The 23,593-nt window shown below is 34.2% G+C and overlaps 1 protein-coding gene across 6 annotated transcripts in view; it reads right to left on the reverse strand.

Moving 5' to 3' along the window:
• Positions 1-779: 779 nt before the first annotated feature.
• The window catches only part of TTC39B (tetratricopeptide repeat domain 39B), a 74,600-nt gene continuing 51,786 nt past the window's right edge, over positions 780-23,593 (reverse strand). For all 6 annotated transcript variants that reach the window (XM_021525530.3, XM_021525537.2, XM_021525534.2 and 3 more), the window contains 15 exons: positions 22,328-22,404; positions 21,122-21,189; positions 19,108-19,172; positions 18,854-18,959; positions 17,451-17,516; positions 15,798-15,906; positions 14,894-14,961; positions 14,747-14,806; positions 14,271-14,432; positions 13,118-13,209; positions 12,703-12,823; positions 10,755-10,866; positions 7,344-7,461; positions 6,087-6,203; positions 780-5,157 (listed from right to left, as the gene is read on the reverse strand). In XM_021525530.3, coding sequence (XP_021381205.2) covers positions 5,061-5,157; positions 6,087-6,203; positions 7,344-7,461; positions 10,755-10,866; positions 12,703-12,823; positions 13,118-13,209; positions 14,271-14,432; positions 14,747-14,806; positions 14,894-14,961; positions 15,798-15,906; positions 17,451-17,516; positions 18,854-18,959; positions 19,108-19,172; positions 21,122-21,189; positions 22,328-22,404 — 1,438 coding nt within the window. In that variant the 3' untranslated portion in view covers positions 780-5,060. The remainder of the gene's footprint in view (positions 5,158-6,086; positions 6,204-7,343; positions 7,462-10,754; positions 10,867-12,702; positions 12,824-13,117; positions 13,210-14,270; positions 14,433-14,746; positions 14,807-14,893; positions 14,962-15,797; positions 15,907-17,450; positions 17,517-18,853; positions 18,960-19,107; positions 19,173-21,121; positions 21,190-22,327; positions 22,405-23,593) is intronic.

Here is a 23,593-nt window from a genome sequence, read left to right on the forward strand (position 1 = left end):
GTTGGGGGTGGGGTGCTACAAATGAAAGTTTTATATCTGCACCTGAGTATATGTAGACAATGTGTTTTGCCTAGATGTAATTTCCACAACCTTGAGCAAAACTGTAATGAAAATAAAATCATACTTAAATTCATACTGCCTTCTTTTCTACAGCCAAGCCTAGTTGTGAAGATCACTAATGCTCTGGGAACAAGTTATGCCTAACATAAGCTATATAATTAGCATTAACCTGATTTTACAGATCACTCTGCTGACTGTAAATACTGACATGCCATTTAAGCATGTCAATAAAATTATCCTTATATACTCTTACATCCACTGTACAGTAAGAATATTGAGTTTTGAGGTCCACATTTACATGCTCAAGCAGATAAGGCCATTAACCTCTCAGACAGGATTTTAGTAAAACCGTAACTTTTCCCAGAGTCATATGACATGAACACTAAGTATTTTCCATGCTTCAATGGCACAGATATTGAATCTCAACTACTGTAATTTTCCTGGAACAGAAGACCTGACTCAGAAAACAGAAACATCTCCTATTGCTTATGTGTTTGAAGAGTTCTCTCTTTAGATCTAGGAAGATGTTCCTACCTGGGATTACTAGTTGATTTATGCTCCTCTACAGACTGGAAGTACATGCTTACACTACTACAAAAAGTAAAGTATTTAGTCTTGCAATCACTAAGCATTAAATTTGTTATGCCAACATTGAACTCTTGACTTTTATTTTCCAGAAAGGTACTCTTCTACCTATTGTAAAGTTAAGAGCCACACTGTTTCTTCATGAAGCTGTCTTACAGCATTTATTACCAGATTAAGGAAAAAAACAAACCAAAACCCAAAACACAAAAATTCCTAAACACAAGTAGCACCACAAATGCCCCCCAAAAAATCAAGAAACCCCACAGCTTATTTTACATTTGCTATCTACATTCAAAGGATCCTTTATTTACTCAATTGACTTTAACAGCTTTGTACAACCTCTCAGTCTGGACAGGTTGTATAAGAGCTCTACACTTAAGGTTGCATTTATAAACTAGAGATCAGGCTTTTTTTGATTATAATGCCTTGGTAAATCTTAGCTGTAGGTTCTTGATGTACAAACAGAATACAGTGCAAATTCAGCACTTGGTAGCACAAGCAGATGTGATTTATTCCTCTGAAGTGTAAATCCATTCTAGTCCATCACAATGAACACTTTTATATGCTCTTTAAACCAGAACACACTTCATTCCTCATTTTCTGTTTTTCTGCCCTCATCGTTTATTCATCAAGTACCAGATAAGAACATGTGCAAACCTCAGTAGATTAGAAGCAAAGAGACTGCAGCACCAGGGCAAATATAAACATTCTTTGTTCCACTAGGCAGTGTAAGAATATACAGAAACAAAAGACATGAAACATTAGGATTAGTAATAAAATAAGTGCAAAGTCTAAGTTGAATTTGTTACAAGAAATTACTTGTTTTAGACATTACTTTGCAAGATGTTTTACAAACTTACTAAGATCTGATTATTATACATTTCTCTGGCCATAAAGTGCTACATACAGCTGCTACCCCATATGTATTAGAACAGATATATAACAATCTTGCTTCAGCTTTCTTCTAACATATCACTTCCACTTTCTGTTAAAAACAGAAATTTATTCTTTATTCTGATGAATAAAGACTTACAAACCATAGTACAATGATCTTTCAACAGATTAAACATTTGATTGATTTGCACAGACAAAGTTTTTTGTAATAGTTTCTAAGTAGGCAATTCTTAATCAAAGAGAAGCTTTGTCCTATAACCAGGCTAATTTATTATTGCTTATTAAAAAAAAACCCAAAACATCTATTATAAGAAAGAACTAAATGACTTTTTGTCATAATGTAAGCTCAGCCTTTCTTACTTAAACTAACAACTTAAATTTGCTCTTGTATATATTGTAATTCCTACTATTATCAAGAGAGGCTATATCATCATAGGTAAATTATCAGCTTTGCTTAATTAAGTCTCAGCACAATATTCAAAATTCCTGTGGAAGATGAGCATGTGCGGTGAATATTATAAACAGCAGTTAAGACTAAGAGCTGTATTTAAGGCCCAGTACAGAATACAACAGATAAAAAAAATATTTTAAAAAAGCCACAGACCCTTTGTCTGACTCTTAGACAGAAATCAGTTAACTCAGGTGTAATGTCCTAAATAATACTGCATCACAGTATTGTGTCAAGGATACGTGCACTTTTCTGAAGCATTTGGAAAACTAAGCATCTCTTGCAGCTCTGTGGAGACCTACCTTAACTGAAGGGTTATAAATCACTCTCACACATTTGTATGTCCACTGTTAATAACTTGAAAAAAAATGTTCAGAATAAAGCTTAAAGTAAGAATTCTGTACAGTCAATCTTTCTAGCAAAGTCTGGAACAGCAGCACAAAAAAGAAGCAAGCTCTAAATACTTAATAATGGGTCCTCAAAACAATATGGAGGGTACTGCAAATTTGTGTGGATGAGCCTGCCCTCTGCAGTAGTGCAAAAAAGGCTGATCCCAAAAGAAACACAGTACAACATACAACAGAACTAATATTACCTTTGGAAGGCTGAACTGAATAAAATATTTCTTTTTACTCTCTCTTCAGTCAGTAACATCACCCATGGAAAAAAGTACACAGCTTCTTGAAGCTTTCTAAACTTTGAAAAAATCAGTTTCTAAGGAAGATAATTGTTCATTTTTTGTGAATTTTAATTTCTATCTCAAATCATCCCTAAATATTAGCTGTAAGACACTCCCCTCAAAAACAAGACAACAGAGACTACATCACGCTCCGCCCTGAGAATCTGTAGTCCCAATTATATAAACCAAAGTACTGCTTGGAACACAAATTACAGAAGTTTTACTGGCAATTGTTCCCATCACCTTCTACAGAAAAATGAAGCAGATCCTAATCCAATAATCAGATTAAACCAAAATAATCCTAGACTGAACAAACAATGCCCACAGATACATTAAAAGTATTTTCTGAAAATATATGAGTTTATGCTCACTACAGTTTACAATCAGATATATATAAGAATGGATAAATCTTTAGAGAAGTCATTCGACAGCATATGCTAATCTCTGTTTTGAGTTTTAGCTACAGTCAATTGAATACATTTGAAAATAAACATGCATATTTTATCAGTAATTCAGTGTCTTGGGTATTTAAGTGTCAAACTTACATGTGCATAATTTTACACAATAACTTAAGTTACACATTTACAGTAGGCACAAATTCAACAAAGAAACACTTTGGATCAGGTTTCCATTTTGAAAGACCCATTATGTTTATTTAGCTAATATTTTTATACTCTTACTTCTCCTGTAAATATACCACTCTATTACAGAATTATAAGCAATTAAATGTATAAGTTATTATAAATTTATTATATGTATAAGTCATAGAAGAAAGCTGTGTTCTCAGTAACCTGAGGAGAAGTGCTATAGCATTTAAATGATATTACTGTTTAATTAGAAACTTCAGTTATTTATTTACTAAGGACACAGTTTTCACCTATTTCTTTCATCCTGATTTTGCTTGGGTGGTAGTTAAGGGCAGCAAATTACATACATGAATTATGTAATTATGTAATTCATAATTAGGTATTATGAATTTACTGCACAGAAGTAAACATACTGAACATGGATAAAATACAGAAATGGCAAGTTTTGCAATAGCTAGTGAAAGAAGAGTTCCTGGGTGTATATGTAAATTTAAAAAAATGCATTTTTATTTTTAAGAACAGACAGGTAGGATGTGTGTCTCTATAAGAAATTCATAGGGAAATGGAAAATTCTATTTAATAGTGCTGATTGCATATAAGCATGACAAGAAAAATACACTTATAAGCATCTCAATTTTACTGCGCATTTTTGGTAGAAATTAGACTAGAATATGCATATTTTCTTAATGGCAAGTTTAAAACTGGATTCACTTTTTGATGCAAATCAACTTCTGTTAATATGAATTCTAACTCATTATTAGGAAAATACATAAATCCACCAATATTTTATTTACTTTGGTTGGGATCCAAAAACAGAGAATACCAACCAGCGTGCTAATCTACAAATACTAAATGATTGCTTAAAAAAGGGAAAGAACAGTACTTTCTCCAGATCCACAACAGGGAAGCTGGGAAACAATCAGTTTCATTTGTGTCAAGAACTATTTGGGGTAGACATCAGGCAAAATTTCTCCATCTTTTCTCGCTGGGAAAGACCATCCTGTGTAACTTAGAAAATTACTTTCTCAGTGCTTTGGTTTTTTTCTTTTCTTAAACAGGTGAAATGAATCTGTCAGGATCAACTTAAGACTGCTGATTCTACTTTAGAACAAGGACATAATGCCCTTTGTAGCTCTGCTTTTCTACAAGTGAAAAATATCCCCTGTATGCCCTTCTTTTGACTGAAACAGACCTGCAGAGACATTGTAACTGTAGCCCTGCTTAGCTTCATCTGAAGCCCTCCTTAGATTCATCTGACAGAGCAGAAATATTGCACTTCAGACAGGTTAATTTTGTTCCCAAAATGAAATTTAAGTTAAAAATCACTAATTCTTTCCTCTGGAACACAAATTTCAGAATATGGTACACCAAAAAACATGGTTAAGGTTATCTGCAGACATTGCATTTTTGTTCCAGAGGGAAAAATGTCTTAAGTGTACTGCAGAAAATAAAACTTTCATAAAATACAGAAATTATCACCAGTTCCACTGCATAACCTGCATCTGTTCTCATATTAAAAAAAAATAAAGTATTTTCATTAAATTTTATTGCACCATCACCATTTTTTTTAAAAATATCCCCCATTCAAGTCAAATATTAAATTATTTTTATCAACAAAATATAAGGTCTTCTTTAAAACAGCACGTAGATACAGTATATGCGCTATACAGAAAAGTCTAAAAGAATTACATACATCAAATCAGAAGTGACAGAAAACAATCGTTATGTTCTTCTCTATGATTAAAAAAATATTGAAAAAAGATTGTGTAGGCTATTTATTGTGTGCATGAAAAGCATCGCTCCTCATTCAAGGTGTAGAAGCAGGTGACACCTTCAAGCTGTCAAGTGCTGCATGAATTCTGAAGTGCAACCTGGACTCCATAGAGTATTCCTTGTAGTTGTTTCTGCAAAAAAGACAATTTTTTTAAGAAAAAGATTTTTGGACTGAATTATTTATACTTCATATGTTTGTAAGGTGTCTTTATTCCTTCAACACGAAGCAGAAACTGACACACAGATGAGTTATGAGACATTTAAAACTACATCCACAAATTGAGCAAAGAAAACTTAGACCAGTACTAAAATTAATGTCCTGATAAACTGAACCTGTGTCTTAGCATCTTTCTTTTATTTTGATCCTTTAACAGCCCTCCCAATTACTGAAATTTGCTGTGAAGAGACAAGCCAAAATACTACAGAAAATACAACAGGTGTTAGTAGAAAATGTATGCTTCAACTCAGAACACAATTCAGCCAGAGTAGTAAACATCATAAATTGTATTCTGTAAATCCCATTACCCCAAAACAAACAAACAAAACCCCATGGGTGGACACTATTACAAGACTGGGCAACTTCCCTATAAAGACAAGGCACATTCTGTGTTATACTACAATCTACAGATGATGCAAATATGCTCCTCTACAGTAAATTAAACTCTCAACTGGTCTTCTACAACACAATGTGAAAGGAAAAAGGGGTGTGGTCAGACTGGTGTACTAGCTTTTGACCTTCTCTTATGGACACCTTTAGTGCAACTGATTTAATTCCCACAGCTGCCCTCTGGGACAGAATAGTACATATCCCTTCCCTGGACTCTCCAGCTTCATCCCATGCATGCAGTGGACCCTCAGCCCATACAAAAGGAAACATTTTTCCTTCATACAGTGTCTTAACTGCAAAATTCAACTATATTGGACAAGTCCTGCAAATCAAGAACAGAGATTTATAATTACTTGGATTTTGCAAAGAAGCTGTCAGGAAGAAAAAACAAGTGTCCTCATTGCTTCAAATATACAGTTATTCTTGATTTACAAAATTATAAAATCCACTTACTTTGCAGTTTCTATGTATCTTATTGCTTTTTCTCTCTCATCCTGTTGTTTGTACAGAAGACCCAATTCATACAGCGTGAATGGCACCAAGTAACTGTCATATTTTATTTGCTTCTCACTAGAATACCATAAAAATACAGAAATGGTTACTTGCAACCCTGTCTTGAGTGACTAGTTAGAAGTTTAAAAGCAGTGACTGCCTATAACAGCACATAGCCAGAAAAATCACTGCATGTAACAGCACATATCCAGAAAAAACATTCTGAAGCCTTTTTTACTGGTTAATTCTGTACACATTGATAAACAGTCTTAAAGCACCAAAGCATCCCTAAACATGTAGAAAATAAAATTGAACAAAATGTAGGTAATCCATGCACCAGCAAACTTTTACTCTTACCCATGCAAAACATACAGTTTATGAAGAACTGCTGTCTTTAGATTTTTTTAAGATCTCTCAGCTATAAAAGCCTGCTTGCTGCCAACTACCTTTGGAAAAAGATGTTTCAGAAATGGTGTTCCTTTAACTTGTAATGAATCAAACCCCTCTGCCCTGTAACTTGCAATGTGCTTGAGTAAACTCACATGGGATCTTAGAAATGGTAAGAGAAAACAAGATGGCAAGAGAACTAAAACACACATAATTCTCAATAACCAATTTTATTATCAATTATTAATTTTTCTAAATCACTTGTTAGAAACATTGCACATGTAAGTATGCTTCTTCAGTCCAAATACCTAAAATCTTGTAAGAAGTTTTCAACTACAACCAGTACCTGACTCGTGTTTTATAAAGAAAAGCTATTACAGCTGATATGGAGCTTGACACCTGAAAATCTGTAACACAGAAGAAACCAGTCTTCAGCTGAAATATGTAACAACTTCTCATCTACATGGAGGAGCTTTAACTACTGAAGTACTAAATACTGAGTAAAAAAAATAAACCAAACAAACAGGACACCTATCTGAATTGTCCTTATAAAGGTAGCTCTGCAAATACAATTACAAATCTATTTGGGTATGTTACCTACCAGTTAGATTTATTTAGCCTCAAACACCACATATATAAAGCTATAGTAAATGTTAAATTGTTACAGAAAAATACCAGCAGTTTTCTGGTTTTCTAATTACTTTCAGATGTATTTTAATTCCAGGTCCTTAACACAATGTTTAATTAGTCAAAATTCTAACATGACAGCTGCAACAGGAATATCAAAAATGTCACCAAGAGCTATAAAATCTATTTCTGTTATTTTTTTACCTTTGAATTACTTTGCTGAAACACAGTTCAGCTTGCATCAGTCTTCCCAAGTGTTTCAGACAAAGGCCTTTCAGTAGCTGCAACATGCACATATCGTCCACATAGTATTCATTGTGATCTAACAGCAAAAGAGAGATATGTCAAACAATTTGAAGACATCATGAAAAGAAAAATTTGATTTTCAACAGGGAATATGTATTCAGACATAGGATGTTATTTCATATATTCTAAATTTCAAAATGTACATAACCTTCAGGCATGACTTAAAATACTGTCTACTAAAGTAGATGTGTCCATGACATCTAAATCTTTTTCTTACAAGACAGGCAAAGAAGAAATAAGAAGGAATTGAAACATCCAACAAATAGGAATAAACATCATTAACTGAAGATTAAACAGTCATTAATTAAATAACTTACATTACATAAACAGTCATTAATTAACGATTTCTTACTTGCAATAGCTAAAACTACAGTGAGACAGAAACCATCATATTATCTTAACAGCTTCCCTGCTACAGAGCACTGGCAGACCTCCAGAAGCATAAGTAGCATAAAAAACCTGTTAAACCACACCACGACTCTCTAACAGAACACTTCAGAAGCATCATTTTGCAGTACAAATTCAAGAAAGCATGTTTCCTAGTGTTTTCATCATCTCTAATGTTTGAGAAACCTCAGTAGTAGTGTATAATATTTGAAAAATATTTGAAAATAAGTAGTAGTGTATAATATTTAAAAAACTATAATGAAAGTTTTATGTTCAATAGGACTAGAAATACCAGATGAAAGAGGGTAATTGATTCAATTCAAAATTTACTTAACAAGTGTGATCCTTTTTAGTTCCCTTAGTTTGTAGCATTTGCTGGGTACAAGGAAGGAAAAGAAAGGAAGGAAAACACATATGGATAGACAGATGGCACCACATACATTAACAATTCAGGAAGCAAAACACTCTCCCTTCAGATCATGTTGTTTACAACTAATTACCAGCTCTCTAAGGTCACATTAATTTTTTCCTTAATAGTCTGCCAAAGAAATCCTACGTAAACAGTTCTGAAACATGCAAGACAAACGCATTTTAGGATTCAGCAAAGTGCTTTGCCACCATGTTCAGCCTTATTTCTGTCTGTGTTTAAACCCAGAAAGTCTTGATAGATTATAACTGACAGACTGTGCTTTTAGTGATAGTAGAAGTGCAGCGCATGAGTACTTTGCATTCTCTCTAGCCTGTTTTTTGCTAGGCTAACGTACTGGATTCTGTGACTGTCTCCTGAAGGACTCAATCATTTAAATTACTGGAGGCATGCACTGATGTCAGTAAAGGCTTGCCAGTCTTTACCAACTTCAACTAGTACTTTTATTTCCCAAAAGAATAAAGGCTATTATGCCAAAACATTAACACTAAATGCACAAACTACAAATGCACAGGCCAATTTAATACAGATAACCTTGCAATAAATGTGGGACAACCATCTTTGCACCTGCAGTGGTCTACACCAAAGGAAGTAACATTACCAGGACAAAAAAACAAACAAAAATTATTTTTTCTTAAAGTCAAATATTCTTTTTTTATATATTGGAAATTAAATTAAAAAGATTCCCAGAAATCCTTTTGGGAAAAAAAAATAAAAACCCCATCTCTAATGTCTTCCATTTGTTTCTTCTATCATCTCATTCAGTCCTTGAGAGATTCCATGCTGTGTCTGTTCATATGAAGCAAATGAAATAAAAACAGTTCTATTAAGTCTCAATTCCTATGTGTCCTTTATGTATAATCAACACCCTTTTTTCACAGCACTTTTGCAATCCTTTGATATTACTACCACTAAAAACTGTCTCTTAAAATTACATTGTAACCTTCTTACACTCTGCTTGCAGCCTTAATCTCGTTTTTTTGTAGGGATGCAGCAGCAACTCTGATAATCAAAGTCTTTATTTTCACCGATTCTGTATCTTTAAAAGCAGATCAAAATCACATATGTGATGTCCAGAATAAAATTATATGTAACTGAAGTTATTACCAAAAAAACAACACAGAAATTATATGCACTTTCAGACTATATTCTATTTGCAAACATTGAATTTCCGTAAATAAAACAGAGTGCTTTTATTCCATTGCTTTAATTTTGGTACCTTATATGTCTTTACTCAGTGATTCAATAGGAAATTTACTTCACTGTTATAACTGATGAGCATTTCTAGTACAAATCTCTGCACAATACAGCACTGGATTTCCAACAGGTTCTGCCAAAGCCCTGATTGTGGAGCTCACAGGAATTAGTTTATTTGCAAATATCTTGCATATCGCTACACTTTTGTTTTAATACAACAACAAGAAAAAAGGAAAATGCTTGAGATTTAAGAGGCATGCTACTGATTCTGCAGAAAAGTGAAGGGCAACATAGAAAATAAAGAAACTCATTTCAAACATGGCCATACAGGTTACTCTCATTTGGTTTATTATATCATCCAGATTTGACCATTATATATTTCTTGCATGTCCCTGTATAATTTCTTATGCATCGTGTCAATTTACACTGTAAATCATACTTAGATACATATTATGTTTCAGAAGTGCTGTTTTAACCACTGCTAAATTGTTCGTAAGTGTAACTAGAATCTGGATTCAATAGAAATTATTTTAGTTAATTATAATTTTAAAAGTTTCACATGCTAAATATTTAATTCTAGAAAAACTCAAAAGAGAATTCTCCCCAAAAATTCACTTTAAAGGTGAAAGAACCACCATGAAAAAATATTATAAAAATCAAGTACTTGTGCAGTAAACCAGTTATAATAAATGAATTTAATTCTTTTAGGAGTAAATTATGGGCTGATTCTCTAAAAATTACTCCAAGATGTAAAACCACGGTCAAAGTCTATTTGTTAAGTATGTTTCATTTTACAACTAGCAAACATGTTTTATTTTGCCAGAAAGTAAACCAAAAAAGATCATTCATGCATAGCACTTCATCGTATCTTTTATACTTTGCCATATTCTATGCAGCATGTGTCCTATGCAATAAAGCATGATATAAATTGGTTAAGAAAAAGACATTTTCTGACATTTAAGACATTAGCAGATTTCAGACATTTAAGACATTAGCAGATTATGGTCCAAGAACACTCTCAAAGACAAGAAAAACTAACCTAGACCAGTCGTGTTCTGTAACTAATAACATCATCTCCCTGAGTTTTCTGTATTCGTCTGCAGCATCAATCACACTACATAAAGAACGTATAGAAGAACCACTCCTAACTTTCATGAGGCTACAAAATTTCCATACTTAGACTTAATTAAATCATTGTCAAAGCAACATTCACCTCGCAGAATATCAGAAGACAAAAGCATAGAAAAGTATCAGCATTCCTTACAAGAGTATTCATTCCATCTTAATTGATCACTTACTAGTTTCATTTTGTAGAGCGGTTTCTTCTTTTTCAATTGTTACCAGTAAGTTATCAGTGAGGTCTGCTCTTTTGCCCACAACTGCAAATCCATTCCAGACATACATCATTTCCTGATCAAAAAAAAAAAAAAAAACAAAACCAATTGCCAACCAAAACAAAAAGGTGAGAAAAACTCAAGGAAGTGCATAAATATTTAACTAAAGAGTGCCTCTGAAAAGGCTGCTGTGGAACATTTTTGAGTACACTACCAAAGTTTGTTTTGGTACAACATATCTATGAATAGGAAAGGAAAAATTACATTGAACGTGTGTTGAGAAGTTAACATATAGGTTTTTAAGATTTCAGTGTTTTGATGCCTTTTTAATGGATTCTACTATGATATATTTTCACAGATATTCAGAAATTAAACTGAACAGATTTTATCAGGACAGTTTACCATCACTCATATAACACATCAGCAAAACTGGATGCATTATATTCAACTTGTGGCCTCTGCTGCCTAAACTAAAGAAGGAGCTAAAAGTAGTATCTGTCTAAAGGATGATACATAAATTTGAAGTGCATTTGAGTGTGTGCTTGTATATACAGTATACTTATGTAAGTATGCACCCAAAAACATGCTCTGGTGTTTTTATATATATATATATATACACTCTAATCAACAGCAAAACTGCAAGTAGATACAACTTTCTAGATAAAAATGTGATTCTGGCAGGCATATCCATTATTTGAGTATCATTTCTACAAAATTTTGCTGGAAAAAAAACAAGGCAAATCTTGGAAACATGCCCTCCCAGATGCCTCAGTACAACAGTAAGCAAAAATCTTGTTTTGATACAGCATCACATTGTAAAACTTGAGGACAATGCATTAACCAACAAGGATGCTAACCAACAACGCTAACAAGTAACTTTGCCAAGAGCTTTACTCAGTCATTACAAACTAGAGTACACTTGTTCTACCATAATTGAAATTACACCTCTGAAATATGAAGCCTAATGTCATTCTGAAGCTGATACAATACAATGGTGAAGTATTTCCACTTGCATTTATACTGTAAATATGTACCTTTTCAGACTGAGAAAAAAATCTTGTTGTATCAAAGTCTGAAACAGTGTTATTAACATCATCAACTACATCATGCTAGATTTGTTTCAATTCTGCAGTCATGTCTAACTTATACATACTGAAATAAACCATACATGATGTTTGGTTATGCTCAGTCCATGATGAAAAAATTCCTAAATTACAACATTAGATACTTGATTCGACAGCAAGACCAAATATATATACTCACAACTTAGAAGCACTCTGCTGTATAAGCCCAAGACAAATTTTGCTTAGTCCTCTACATGGAATTTAATATAGAATTAATTTTAGAACCTGTGGATTAATTTTCTTTGGACTCCTCTTTCTATATCAATGAACTTTAACGTAAGAAATTTCTTCTTGAATTAGGTTTTTCATGTTGTTGGTAAATTATGCATTTTAGCATACACATATGAAAAGTGCACATAAAAACAGACTGTGAAATACTTCTGCATGTTTTAATCAGACTCAATACAAGGGGAATAAAAAATCACAACAAAAACTGACCACCACTCTTCATTTTCATCAATAAAAGAAAGTACCAAAGTACTCTTCAACTTCCTAATGAGTCTAGGAGACAAGGACTAAAATCCTGCCAACCTAAAGGATGTAGTTTTCTGTATGCTGAATTTTTCACATGAAAAATAAGTCGCTTGTTTCAGACTGCTGCTTAGTTGGTAGTATGATCCAGTCCCTAACACTTTTCACCAAAATCACATCACATTAATGCAGTATGTCCTTTAAAAATTTAAAATGCAAGCATATAATACCTGACAATATTATTCCTTCCCTGTACAATGAGCTATTCTGATTTCTTTTCTCCTTGAAAAGAATGAAAACAAAGCAAGAACAAATACCAAGGCAGGTAAGATCAGCTTCACTGGCTGAGGACATGCATAGCGTCGAGCTTTCCTTACTGCAAACTTCTCAGTTGGGATAGATTTTCCTGCAATTCTCTGTTTTAGACCATCCACTTGTCTACAAGAAAGGAAAATGGGAAAAAATAAGTTGTTTATTGTTTTTTTTTTCATCTCATTTCAGTTAGAAAGATTTACTGTTTTCCTCTGAAATATAACATCTTTAAATTGTTTTGCGCCATGAAGACCAGAGGTGTAGGATATATCTTTGCTGATAAAAGCAATTCTAATGCTAAAGGCAAAGAGAAAAAATGGAAAGTTTATGGTTATAAACACGGGGCATATCATGGTTATAAACAAGATAAAGACACAAGAGGAGAAAGAGTGCACGTTCAGCTGCTTTATAAAAGTTTACCTGAATAAAGACACTATGTCCTCACCAGTCCTCTTCAAATCATCCTCTGGAAGCATACACAGAATTGCTGCCTTCTGGAATACATATATTGCCTATTTCAAAAAGAAACAGCAACAGATTACCACATCTAATTTTGTTTCATCAATACATTAAAGACTGAAATCTCTCCCTCCAATTGCTACAGCAAAGTATTTCCATAATTCTCAGGCAGATATAACTATAAAAGTTCAGTATTCCCTTTGTCACATAGTTTATGCTGTAATTTTATTTTTTATGTATTTATATTAATATTTTATATTAGTCAGAAAGTTAAAGGTATCTCCTGCAAAGAACAGCAGAATTTATTATGCAAACCACTGTCAAAGAGATGAGGTTAAATTACTTAACTTATCTAAAAGTTTTCTACTGTTATCATATGATCTATTACATGTAGAGACATGCTTGAAAAAAACAGAAAGAAATATCTGGGTACTGATTCAAGGAAAGTTTAATAACTCGGTTTTGCAGGAAAAAAATCTGTAATTCTATTAAAGATACTTGCACTTAATGTTAAATATACTATTCTCGTCCTCTTTTGCCAAGAATTAGATGTATACCCTTTTTTATTAAGACAATAAAACAGTAATCTATAGAGGAATAGATAATAATAATGCATAAAAGGTCATTGGCACATTGCGCTTGGTTCATACTCTGAAAAACATTGTTACAAGGAAAAGTTTATCTGATAGCCTAGCTTTTCTTGTGAGATCCTGTCCCCAGCAGCCTTTCTCATTTTGTGCCACAAAGCATCTGCTGAGTAGGAGTGTGTGTTTATAAGCACCAAACACAGTTTCTTCAGCCAAATTTTACTAGTGAATGGTAGAACTTGACTTGAGAGAACAGTTTGCAGTTTTCCTATCCCTCTTCTTTCTCCCAACCCAGGTAAGTACCAATTTTTGGAGGGGCCAAAGCATTGCTGCTTATGCTTCTGCTGCTTTGAAACATGAAATAAAAAGCCATTCTTAAGCACCCAGTAAAAATATTTTGGTCCCATTGTGTCTTTGTTTATGAGTTTCTCAGGAAGGCAAACATTACACTTGTTGTGTGAAATGAAAAGTAACTTTAACCGTAGAGACCACTGGCATATCACAACAATGTCCACCTGCCTATTTACCTTAGACCACCTGCTCTCTTTGCTGAGCAGGTCTGCATACCGATATGCTTGAAGCCAGTCCTGCTGGAAGGTGTAGCACCACATCAGTTCCCAGTAACAGAGATGATGAATCTGTTTCCACTCTTGCTGGGCTGCTATGCAGTCTTGGAACGTCAGTTGTGCCTATGAGTGAGCAGTTAAGGAAGAATGATGAAAACTGTCTCAATTACAGCTCCGTGTGAGAGCAGTGTCTAATTACAGGACAAGTTCTTACCTAGCACACAGTTGGAAAATACCTGACAAGTAAAATAAGATAAACTTGCCTTTCAGTCTCACTTAGAGAGACAGCTGGAATCAACATTGACAGTAAATATGAACAGAGATAACAGCATACTCATCAGTCCAACTGATATGTAGATGAATTAATTATTTTTCCTCCTAAATTAGTGCTTAGGCTAAACACTAAACAAAAATCTTAGAAAGAAAACCTGATTTACCTTTTCAAAATTTCCTTTCAGTACATCTATTCTGGCAGCATAAAATAGAATAATGGAACCCTTGAAAAGACATGAATAAAATAACCAGTTAGGAGTTTGAGCATAGGGAAATACATTTCTGTTATAAAATGTATTAGAAATACGCACATTTGGGAATTTCTGGAGGTAGGGTTCGAGGAGACTGTCTGCTTCCTGAAGGTTGCCTTCCCCTGTACCTAGAAAACATTACAAACCAATCTCAATGTACTTAAAAGAATCCAAGTTTCATGGACTATGGTTTTGTTTTCACATCGTATTTGACAGATCAATGGATGACTGCTTTACGTGAACTCAGAATTATTTGGTCATACTCTGTTTCTATAAAATTAAATTCTTGTCCCAAATATACTAAGTTATTTAAAAATACTAAATGTCTGTAAGTAGAAACAAATTGGAATTATATAAATATTTTTTTAGGCTGCTCCATTACTGATCCTAGTTATATTTTAAAATCCCTTTAATTGCTTTAGCGAGATAGGAAAACGTTCCTCAGCCGCCTCTTTTCCTAATTTTGAACTCAGTAATGAAATACGAGTGATACTGGAAGAAATGAAGTTCTCCTTAATTTCCTGATGAGCCTGAGGGACAAATACTAAAATACTCAAATATTAAAATGTGAAAATATATCATAAAGAAGCATACAGAATTAATTATGACTTCCAACTCTAAACGGCAAAAGCAGCAATTAATTCTGGTTGTATAGCTTTTTTCTGGAGATAGTTTTTACAGCATCTGTTGTTAATTTATGGATAATGATTTTTCTGAACTTAATAATGTTTTCCAATATTTTGCTTTTCAGACAGCCGTGAAAATGGAGCAAGATGCTAATATAATGCTATCTACCCTCACTGTTTCTGCAGACATATCTATGTCATGGATATTAATCTTAAATCATAATTAAGTATACAGCAAACTCCTATTTGGCCACAATTTTGAAACTCAGTTATAAAAATATATCACAATATCTATCATAAGGTGTAGCACGACTAAAAAGCTACACAGTGGGTCTCACCAAGGATTAAGGAGACGTAAGTATGATAAACCAACAGGGTGAAAGTACACAGAATGGCCCTCAAACTGCTGCCAGATGCGCCTTCCCGTAGTTGGTGGAGGCCCAACTCCTAAGAAATATCACAAACACATGCAGAATTAACTATGAGTATACAGAGTTACTACCAATTTTTTCTGGCTAACCAAAATTCAGCTTTCCTTTCAGATGTAACTATTTAATAATTCAGTACTTACCTCAAATCCAACACAACCCTCTACCAAAACACTTCTGTCACAGCTAACAGCACTCAGGAAGGAGAAGACTAATCTAACTCTTAATAAAATCATGCATTTCAGTGCTCTGGTGAAATGGGAACACCACATGAACCATGCAGACACACAGGTCTACAACCCTTTCTCCATTATGTTCTGACTATGAGCCTTTCAGAATAACACCCTTCAACCTATGTTTGGTGGGAAACTCTCCCAGCTGTTCCAGTGCTACTTGTTCGTGTGAGAATTCTTTCATTGAAAACCCTGGTTATCCTCAATTCTCTTCCATCAAGTCAGCCACTACCTTGAGGCACTGACCAATATATTACCTCTGCTGATATACATCAATGTCTAAAGACAGATCCAGATTCATGGATCCTTAAACAGATCTTAATATATGAGATTTATGTTTCTGTTTAGACCCATTACATAACAGCTTGACTGTTTGAGTGGCGTTGAGCTCACAGCCTCCCTGATCAAAAGCAATGACTCCCCAGAAACATAATTTTGCCTCAAAACAAATATTAAAAGATCAGTTTTATTGCATAGCAACTTGATGAATTATAGGACAATTCAAGCACCACACAAAAAAATTGTGATGATATTTCTTTTTCTTTCAGCCTTTACTGCATTTTCAGTCATGGAAAAATGTGTATTTTGGAAGAGCCTCAGCAAGAACCAGGTTTTTCAGGGGAAGAAACTGAATAAACAGGTCTCTACTGAAGTCTAATTTTACAGCAGGAGAGCCATATTGTGGACAATCTAACAGTAATAAGACCATATGGTGACTGTAGCAGTAATAACTTGAAGTTAAACTGTGTACTGTTCTGTGGGTTACTTTATTACAGTTTTTTGCCTAAGTTTAGTTTGGGTTTTTCTTTTCTTATGGGCATCGAAAAAAGTTTTAAAGAGCTGTAAAATTACTTAAAAAACAAGTTACAAATATTTTTCTCATCCACAAGAGAAAGATGTATCTAGATTCCAGGGTGACACATGATATACAGAATTTTTTTTCCAAAGAAATGGGCTCAGATTTTGGGTAGAAAAATGTAGAAATAGGATTCTTCCCTCAGTTACTGGTGAGGAATGTCAATTTCTGACCATGTCAACAAGAAAAGAAAGCTGATATCCTCAACTTAAGGATCAGCAAAAGGAAAGGAAGTTGCACTGGCAAAATCTCATTTTAAATAAACTGGTGATTTCCAATGCATGTTAAAGAGTAGTATATCACCATATGTGCTTCTATGCCTGCATCATCTAACCTATTTATCTTTTTAACAGCTCTAAAATACTGATAAACAGTTGGTATTATAATTCAAGTGTGGAATATATGGCATTAAATCCATCCAGTATTTTATCTGAGAAAAAATTAATTTGAAAAAGCAAGTATCAAATCAAATACCCTATTGCCAGAAAATCCAATAAATTCTAAAAGTCGAAGGATCCTTCCTGGCAAAAGTGACAGCATCTGAAATACATTTAAAATAAAAAGATAATTAAAAACATGCACACTTCAAAAAAAAGTTACATTGCTATAAATCTGAACCAAAAAAGGCCAGCTATTATGTTAAATGCACATAAGTAAACTTATTACACATAAGTAAAAAATTAAAACATGAAAGAATTAGAAAGTAAACATGCATGTTCAGAATTCTGATGTCCATCCAGCATGAAAATAGACAGAGTTCAGCTGTGCTTCTTCAGATAATGACAGATGTTTCTATATTCAGCTGGTCAGAATTGCTTGAAAATTGTGGGTCTTTTGGAACAGTAGTCTTATCTATTTTATTATTACTTACAACCTATAACTGCCATCTTCCTATACCATTATTCCATTTTCCTGGGAGTCTCACAGACACTCTACTTGTTCCTCCTGTGGGAGCACTGAAGCAGCAGATCAGTGAGCATAGTGGTTTTAGAAATTCTAGCTGTTGCTATCATCCTTTAGCCCTCTATTATAGGCATTTTTGTTCCCTCTGTAACTGCATCCTCCACATCCTACACAACAGAAAATGTACCAACACCATAACCAACTTTTCAATGAGCTTTAAGAAGCAGATCAACTTGAGGGTCAGTTTTTTATATAGCTCCATTCACCCTAATACATTTTGCCCATCAGACACTTTTTCTGTTAAGCCTTCTACTGAGAAGACTCCGTGAAGAATAGGAGAGGTAAGAGTACTTATGAACACAGTTACTTGAATTTTAAAGTCTGGTGCAGATAGACCTGAGTTCTTTTGACCATATTTAAAATTGGCCATCTCCAATCTAGAATGATACAGAAATTAACACACTGGCAGAAATCAACTTTCACCATTGCCATGACAGATGTGAAAAGGGAACTGTAGCAAATTGTAAAGAAAAGGCAATTCTCTTTTGCACAAACGCAGTAAACTACTGTTCATTCTTCCAACTATAATTACCCATGTGAATCTAGAGTATGTCACTGGAGCAAAAGAATGGGATACATGGGGGAGTTAGAATTAAACAGTCACTCTAGGCATTCTGTAACCACAGCGTAAGCATCTTTTAAAATCCTGCTACACACAGGTAAATGCAGCTACTTTTTCATTTCAGAAATACATCTATTAGTTATTCCCAGAGAATGAAACATTGCATAATAAACATCCCAGAAAGTATGCATGCCAGAAGTTGCTGCTGGTTTCATATCACATAAAACCTCCAAACCCTGTATCTCTATTTTACAAATGTGTAAATGTTAAATCAGTTACAGTAATGTATATACAAAGAAATACAGTCCTACAGAACAACCCAATGGCCTTTCTGTTGTGGAAGAAGTCATACCAAGTTGAATGCTCCAATTCCAAGTTTTACTCCTCCTTCAAACTGGCAGTATGTTTCATTTTTGCTTTTGTTCCCCTGAGTTGCCTGTAGCACCTGATGACATTCCCTTTTGATGGAGAAGAAAAGGAGGAAAGGGGAAACAACACAGAAGTGACTATGATTGATACAAAAATATTAATTTTTATTTTGGTGGCATTAATGCCACTGCAACTGTTTATATTAATGTTGAAGTCAAGTGTTTTCTAATAGCTTACTTGTATATTTGGTAACTTGTCCTGATTTTCAGGCCACCTCTGATAAAGTTGATCATATTTTCATCCTGGAACAAAAAGATTTAACTGTAAAGTACTGTGCATTCATATTACACAACATACACATAGAAATCCTCCAGCTACATTTACATTTATTTATTGGTTAATGTCATAGGAAACACTAAAAATGTTTTTCAGTCACTGGATGTGTCTCTAAGACTGACGTTAACATGTGCCCTAAGTTGTCAGGGTAACATTTCTTTGGTGCACATAACAAATTTTAAAACTGAAGAGAGATGTGAAAAAGAGAGTTAAAGTGTTACTTATAGCAGAATTTGCGAGGTATACAAATTAACCAAGAAAGCTTTCCACCAGATGGCGTTGCAGGAACCGTTTCAAATATTTGGGAATGACGATTCTGACATACACAAGGAAGTGTACAGAAACTGGCAGACTAACTCAAAAATCCCCTGAACAGATGAAATTCCACTGCTGATCAAAAGTAACTACCTGTATTACTCAATTTATGTGCTTACTAACCTATAGAAAAACCAAAACAAAGCCAAAATGTATTTGCCATCAAAACTAAATTCCTGGAAAGCAAGACATCCATCCACAGGATGAATTTTTTTCTCCTAGAATTCACATAAAAGGGGAACATGTGCTGGCACTTCAGAAATGCAAATTTAAATACTTAGGAACAGTATATACAACGTGGAAATTAAAAAGCAACAAAAAAAAAGGCCTCAGAAGGATCAACGAAAGGAAATTCTGGCATCGGTTAAGATTACCATTTCAAAAAACCTCATCTCTCTTGTCTGCAAGTTTGAACACCCAAATACAAGTGTTTCAGTAAAAGAATTCTATTTCCCTCTGAGCATTTACATTTTTGTTATCATCATCATCCTAACATGAATCATGGTCAGTCAATGTGGGGCAGCACAACAATCAGCAGAGAGGGGTATCACAGTTAAAAGCAATACAGATGTGGTGTTTCAGAGAAAATATACATCTAAGGGTTTTTTTTATTATTTTATACTGTCCTAACTCACCTCCATCAACAACTGTTTCAAAATTATTTTCATGGTTAACATAGACCCCACACACCCAATAAAAATAAAGAGGGCTGCTTCCACTTGGTTAGTAAAGGAGCAAGCCAGTTACAGGAAAGACTAGCATTCCATTAATAGTATGTCCTGACACTTCTGGCCAAATCAAGTAGTTCATAAGCATTTGCCAAAGGAACTTAATCTGACCTTAGTATCTATATGCCTCACTTCTTTCTTATAATTAATACTGGAAAATATTATCTAAATTATATTAAATAAACGTCAAACATTCACATACCCTAACTATGACTAACAACTCCTATTTTCAGGAATTAAATTTCAAACTGAATTTGAAAACTCCATAGTATGAAGTCCCTGAACCACAACCTAAATCACTAGCACCACACAGTATAAAATATCAGAACTTTTTGTGAGCTGAATTGTTACCTCAGCAAAGTTAAGCATGCCCATTTTATAAGCATTCATTACTGTATTATTCCTGACACCACATACATAGATCTAGAGCAAGACTGAACGGGAAATTATATGTGTCTATCAGCTGAAGTTTTGTTAGCTGGAAAGCGTTCTACCCATTCATGCAAAAAATTACTTCCACTTTCAAACAACACATTTCCTCATACTTGAAAATATTTTTATACAGGTACTGGGCACTGTCCAATGTGATGCAAATCATTTAAACATACCATCTTGTATAACACAACAGGTATGTTTAAAAGGTGGTATGTTTATACCTTAGGGTAATGCCTTGGTATCTGAGTATCATCTTTGGTTATTCATACAAACAGAGAGAAGTGGCTGAGCAGCATAAGATTTCAATCACTGCCATGAAATAACATTCACTAGCAAAAGGTTTTGCTTTAAATATCACATCTATTGTTGGAATGATGTTTTATAAGTACTAATCTATTTCTATTACTCTGTCACACAAAATGAGAAATTGACTTTACCTGTACGAAGGTGAGAGCTGCTTTCTGCAATAAGCATTCAGCATAGCAGATTTCAGCATGCATTTCCTCTATATAAGAAAGAAAAGTTATTTACTATCAGTGAAGTCATTGTCAACATTGTCTTCTTGGGGTCAATGGAACAAACAAAATGCTGCCAAGACAAGAAAGAAAAAGAAAAGAAAGGAAAAAAAAGCGCAAAATTCTGCTGTTGCCATTTCAATAACTGCTGAGTAATAGCTATAACACGCAAATCCCAACAGAATTCTTCTATTTCCCTTCTTCTCAGACAAAACATTGTCAGAGCTGTCCTCAGTCTATGGCAAAAGCTACTTGACATTCTGGTAGATGATCTCCTGTCCTTTTCATTGATTCTAAGCTTAACAGCCCACAGCAACTTGGCCTTTCAGGCCTCCTTCCATGTCTTACAAGAAATTTCTGTAAATGAATAGTGACCCTCATGGAGGTTCAGGCTTTTCCAACATCCACTGAGACATTATGGACAGGTTTTCACCAAGTCATGCTTAACAAACTGAAAGCCCCAGGCAGACTTTCTGTCTTCATGCAGCACTAAAGTACATTTGATTTAACACACATGACACAAGTTGCTCTGCACCCATGCTGCAAGACCAGCCACATGCACAAGGCTGCTGTATGTACAGTGCATACGTGGTGAGTTTGATGTGTCCAAGTATTAAAGAGGATTCTTGTGCCAGGTTAGAAAAAAATGCATACTTGACTCTGCCTGAATCAGAAATAGGAGATCAGCATTTTCAGAGCCATGAACAATGTACTGATACCATTTCCCAAAACACCTTAAGGCAAAACAGACAAGCACAAAACTTGTTAATATATTCAGATTCCAATGCAACTAATGACAAGGATGTACTCCTCCGCATCAATGGTTCTTAAACTTTTGGGAGCTCTCTTAAGTCAAAAAAAGGAAATTTCCCTTCAGTCCTATAATGAATGTGTTGTGAAAGGCATTCAATTCTTAATTCATGCATGCTCAGAGAAAAAAAAAATTAGAATGAATTTTCCACTGAAGCTTTGCATTCAAATTAGAAAAGATTATACACATCATTTGTATGTTTATTACTGTAGGACATTAGTCAAGTCACAGAGTTAAGCGTATTTGTACACATTAATAGGGGCAGTTTTGAGCTTTTTTCACTTTTTTTATTTTAACTGTATTATTTAACTACTTACCTTCACTCAACTGATCCACTGGCTGTTTAGAAACTAGACTGGACAAGGATTCCACCACTGTGCTTCTTTTCCTGAATCTACATAGGTTGTGAATGGAAGAAAAGAAAGCCATACATTTCAACACAAACTTTAATTACTGGAATTCTTAATAGTTTCCAACCAAAATTTACAGAGATTCTTAGCAAAATTATCATTTGTCAACTGTTTCAATTCTTTCAGTAGTCTAAGGACTTGTATGCCTCTAGGCTAAAGAACCTATCCAACATTAAATGCATGCTTGCAACTTCAATTCATCTACACTAAATATATGACAGCTTCAACCCCACTGTCACTCACCAGCTGCAGAGGTGTCTCTGATGCTGGGAAAGACACTTCAACTGGACTTCAAAGATTTATTAATTGCTTTTTTCTGTTACTTAAACTTGCACTCAGAATTAGAATGACAAAATGAAAAGGACTTCTGTTTTCACCAAAAATGCTTCAGTATTTTATGGTGGTTTATGCCAGATAAGGTGCCAAAACAATCAAACACTTCACTTCCAAGAGATCTCAACTCTACATGTTTTAATTCCAAAAATTATTTATTGACAACAAATTAAGAACAACTCAGCTTTATGAAGAAGCTAGAGAAACAATTCTACATTCAGAAAATGAATGCACTCTGTAAACCAGGGAGACACTGGCTTATAAATACTAAGCATTAGCTTATCATTTTACACTACGCATGGTCAGTTATGGGATCCTGAGAACAAGATTATGACACTACACATTAACATAATGCATACAAGAAAAGAGTCAATTAAGGTACATGTAGTTATGGTAATTCTTCAATTTTGAACATTTAATTGCCTTTCTCTTGCATTTTTATGAGTTTTGCAATACACTAGACCACAGTATTCATGAATTAAAGTTTATATCCTGCTGAGATGAAATCCTGTACTACAGCTGTCTAGACTAGAGGGACATCTAATCTTGAGACACACTAAACAAAATAGTTCAGATGAAACTGCAAATTGATAGCACATCTGAAAAAAATGCAAAAACTGCTGACCCCTTCTCTTGTTCAGATAGCATCTAATAATGTTTTCTCATTTCTTTTCTTTTTTGCCATGGCTAAGATGATGATGTTAAATGTCTAAATTAATATCTGGCATTTCTTGGGAGATCATTGTGATAAAATATAGACTAACCAGTGTGATGAACCACCCACAAAGCAAAAATAATTTCTATTTTTGTCAGAGATTTGTTAAAGCTTCAGCTTTCACA

This window comes from Lonchura striata, chromosome Z (assembly GCF_046129695.1).
Source record: "Lonchura striata isolate bLonStr1 chromosome Z, bLonStr1.mat, whole genome shotgun sequence".
Lineage (NCBI taxonomy): Eukaryota > Metazoa > Chordata > Aves > Passeriformes > Estrildidae > Lonchura > Lonchura striata.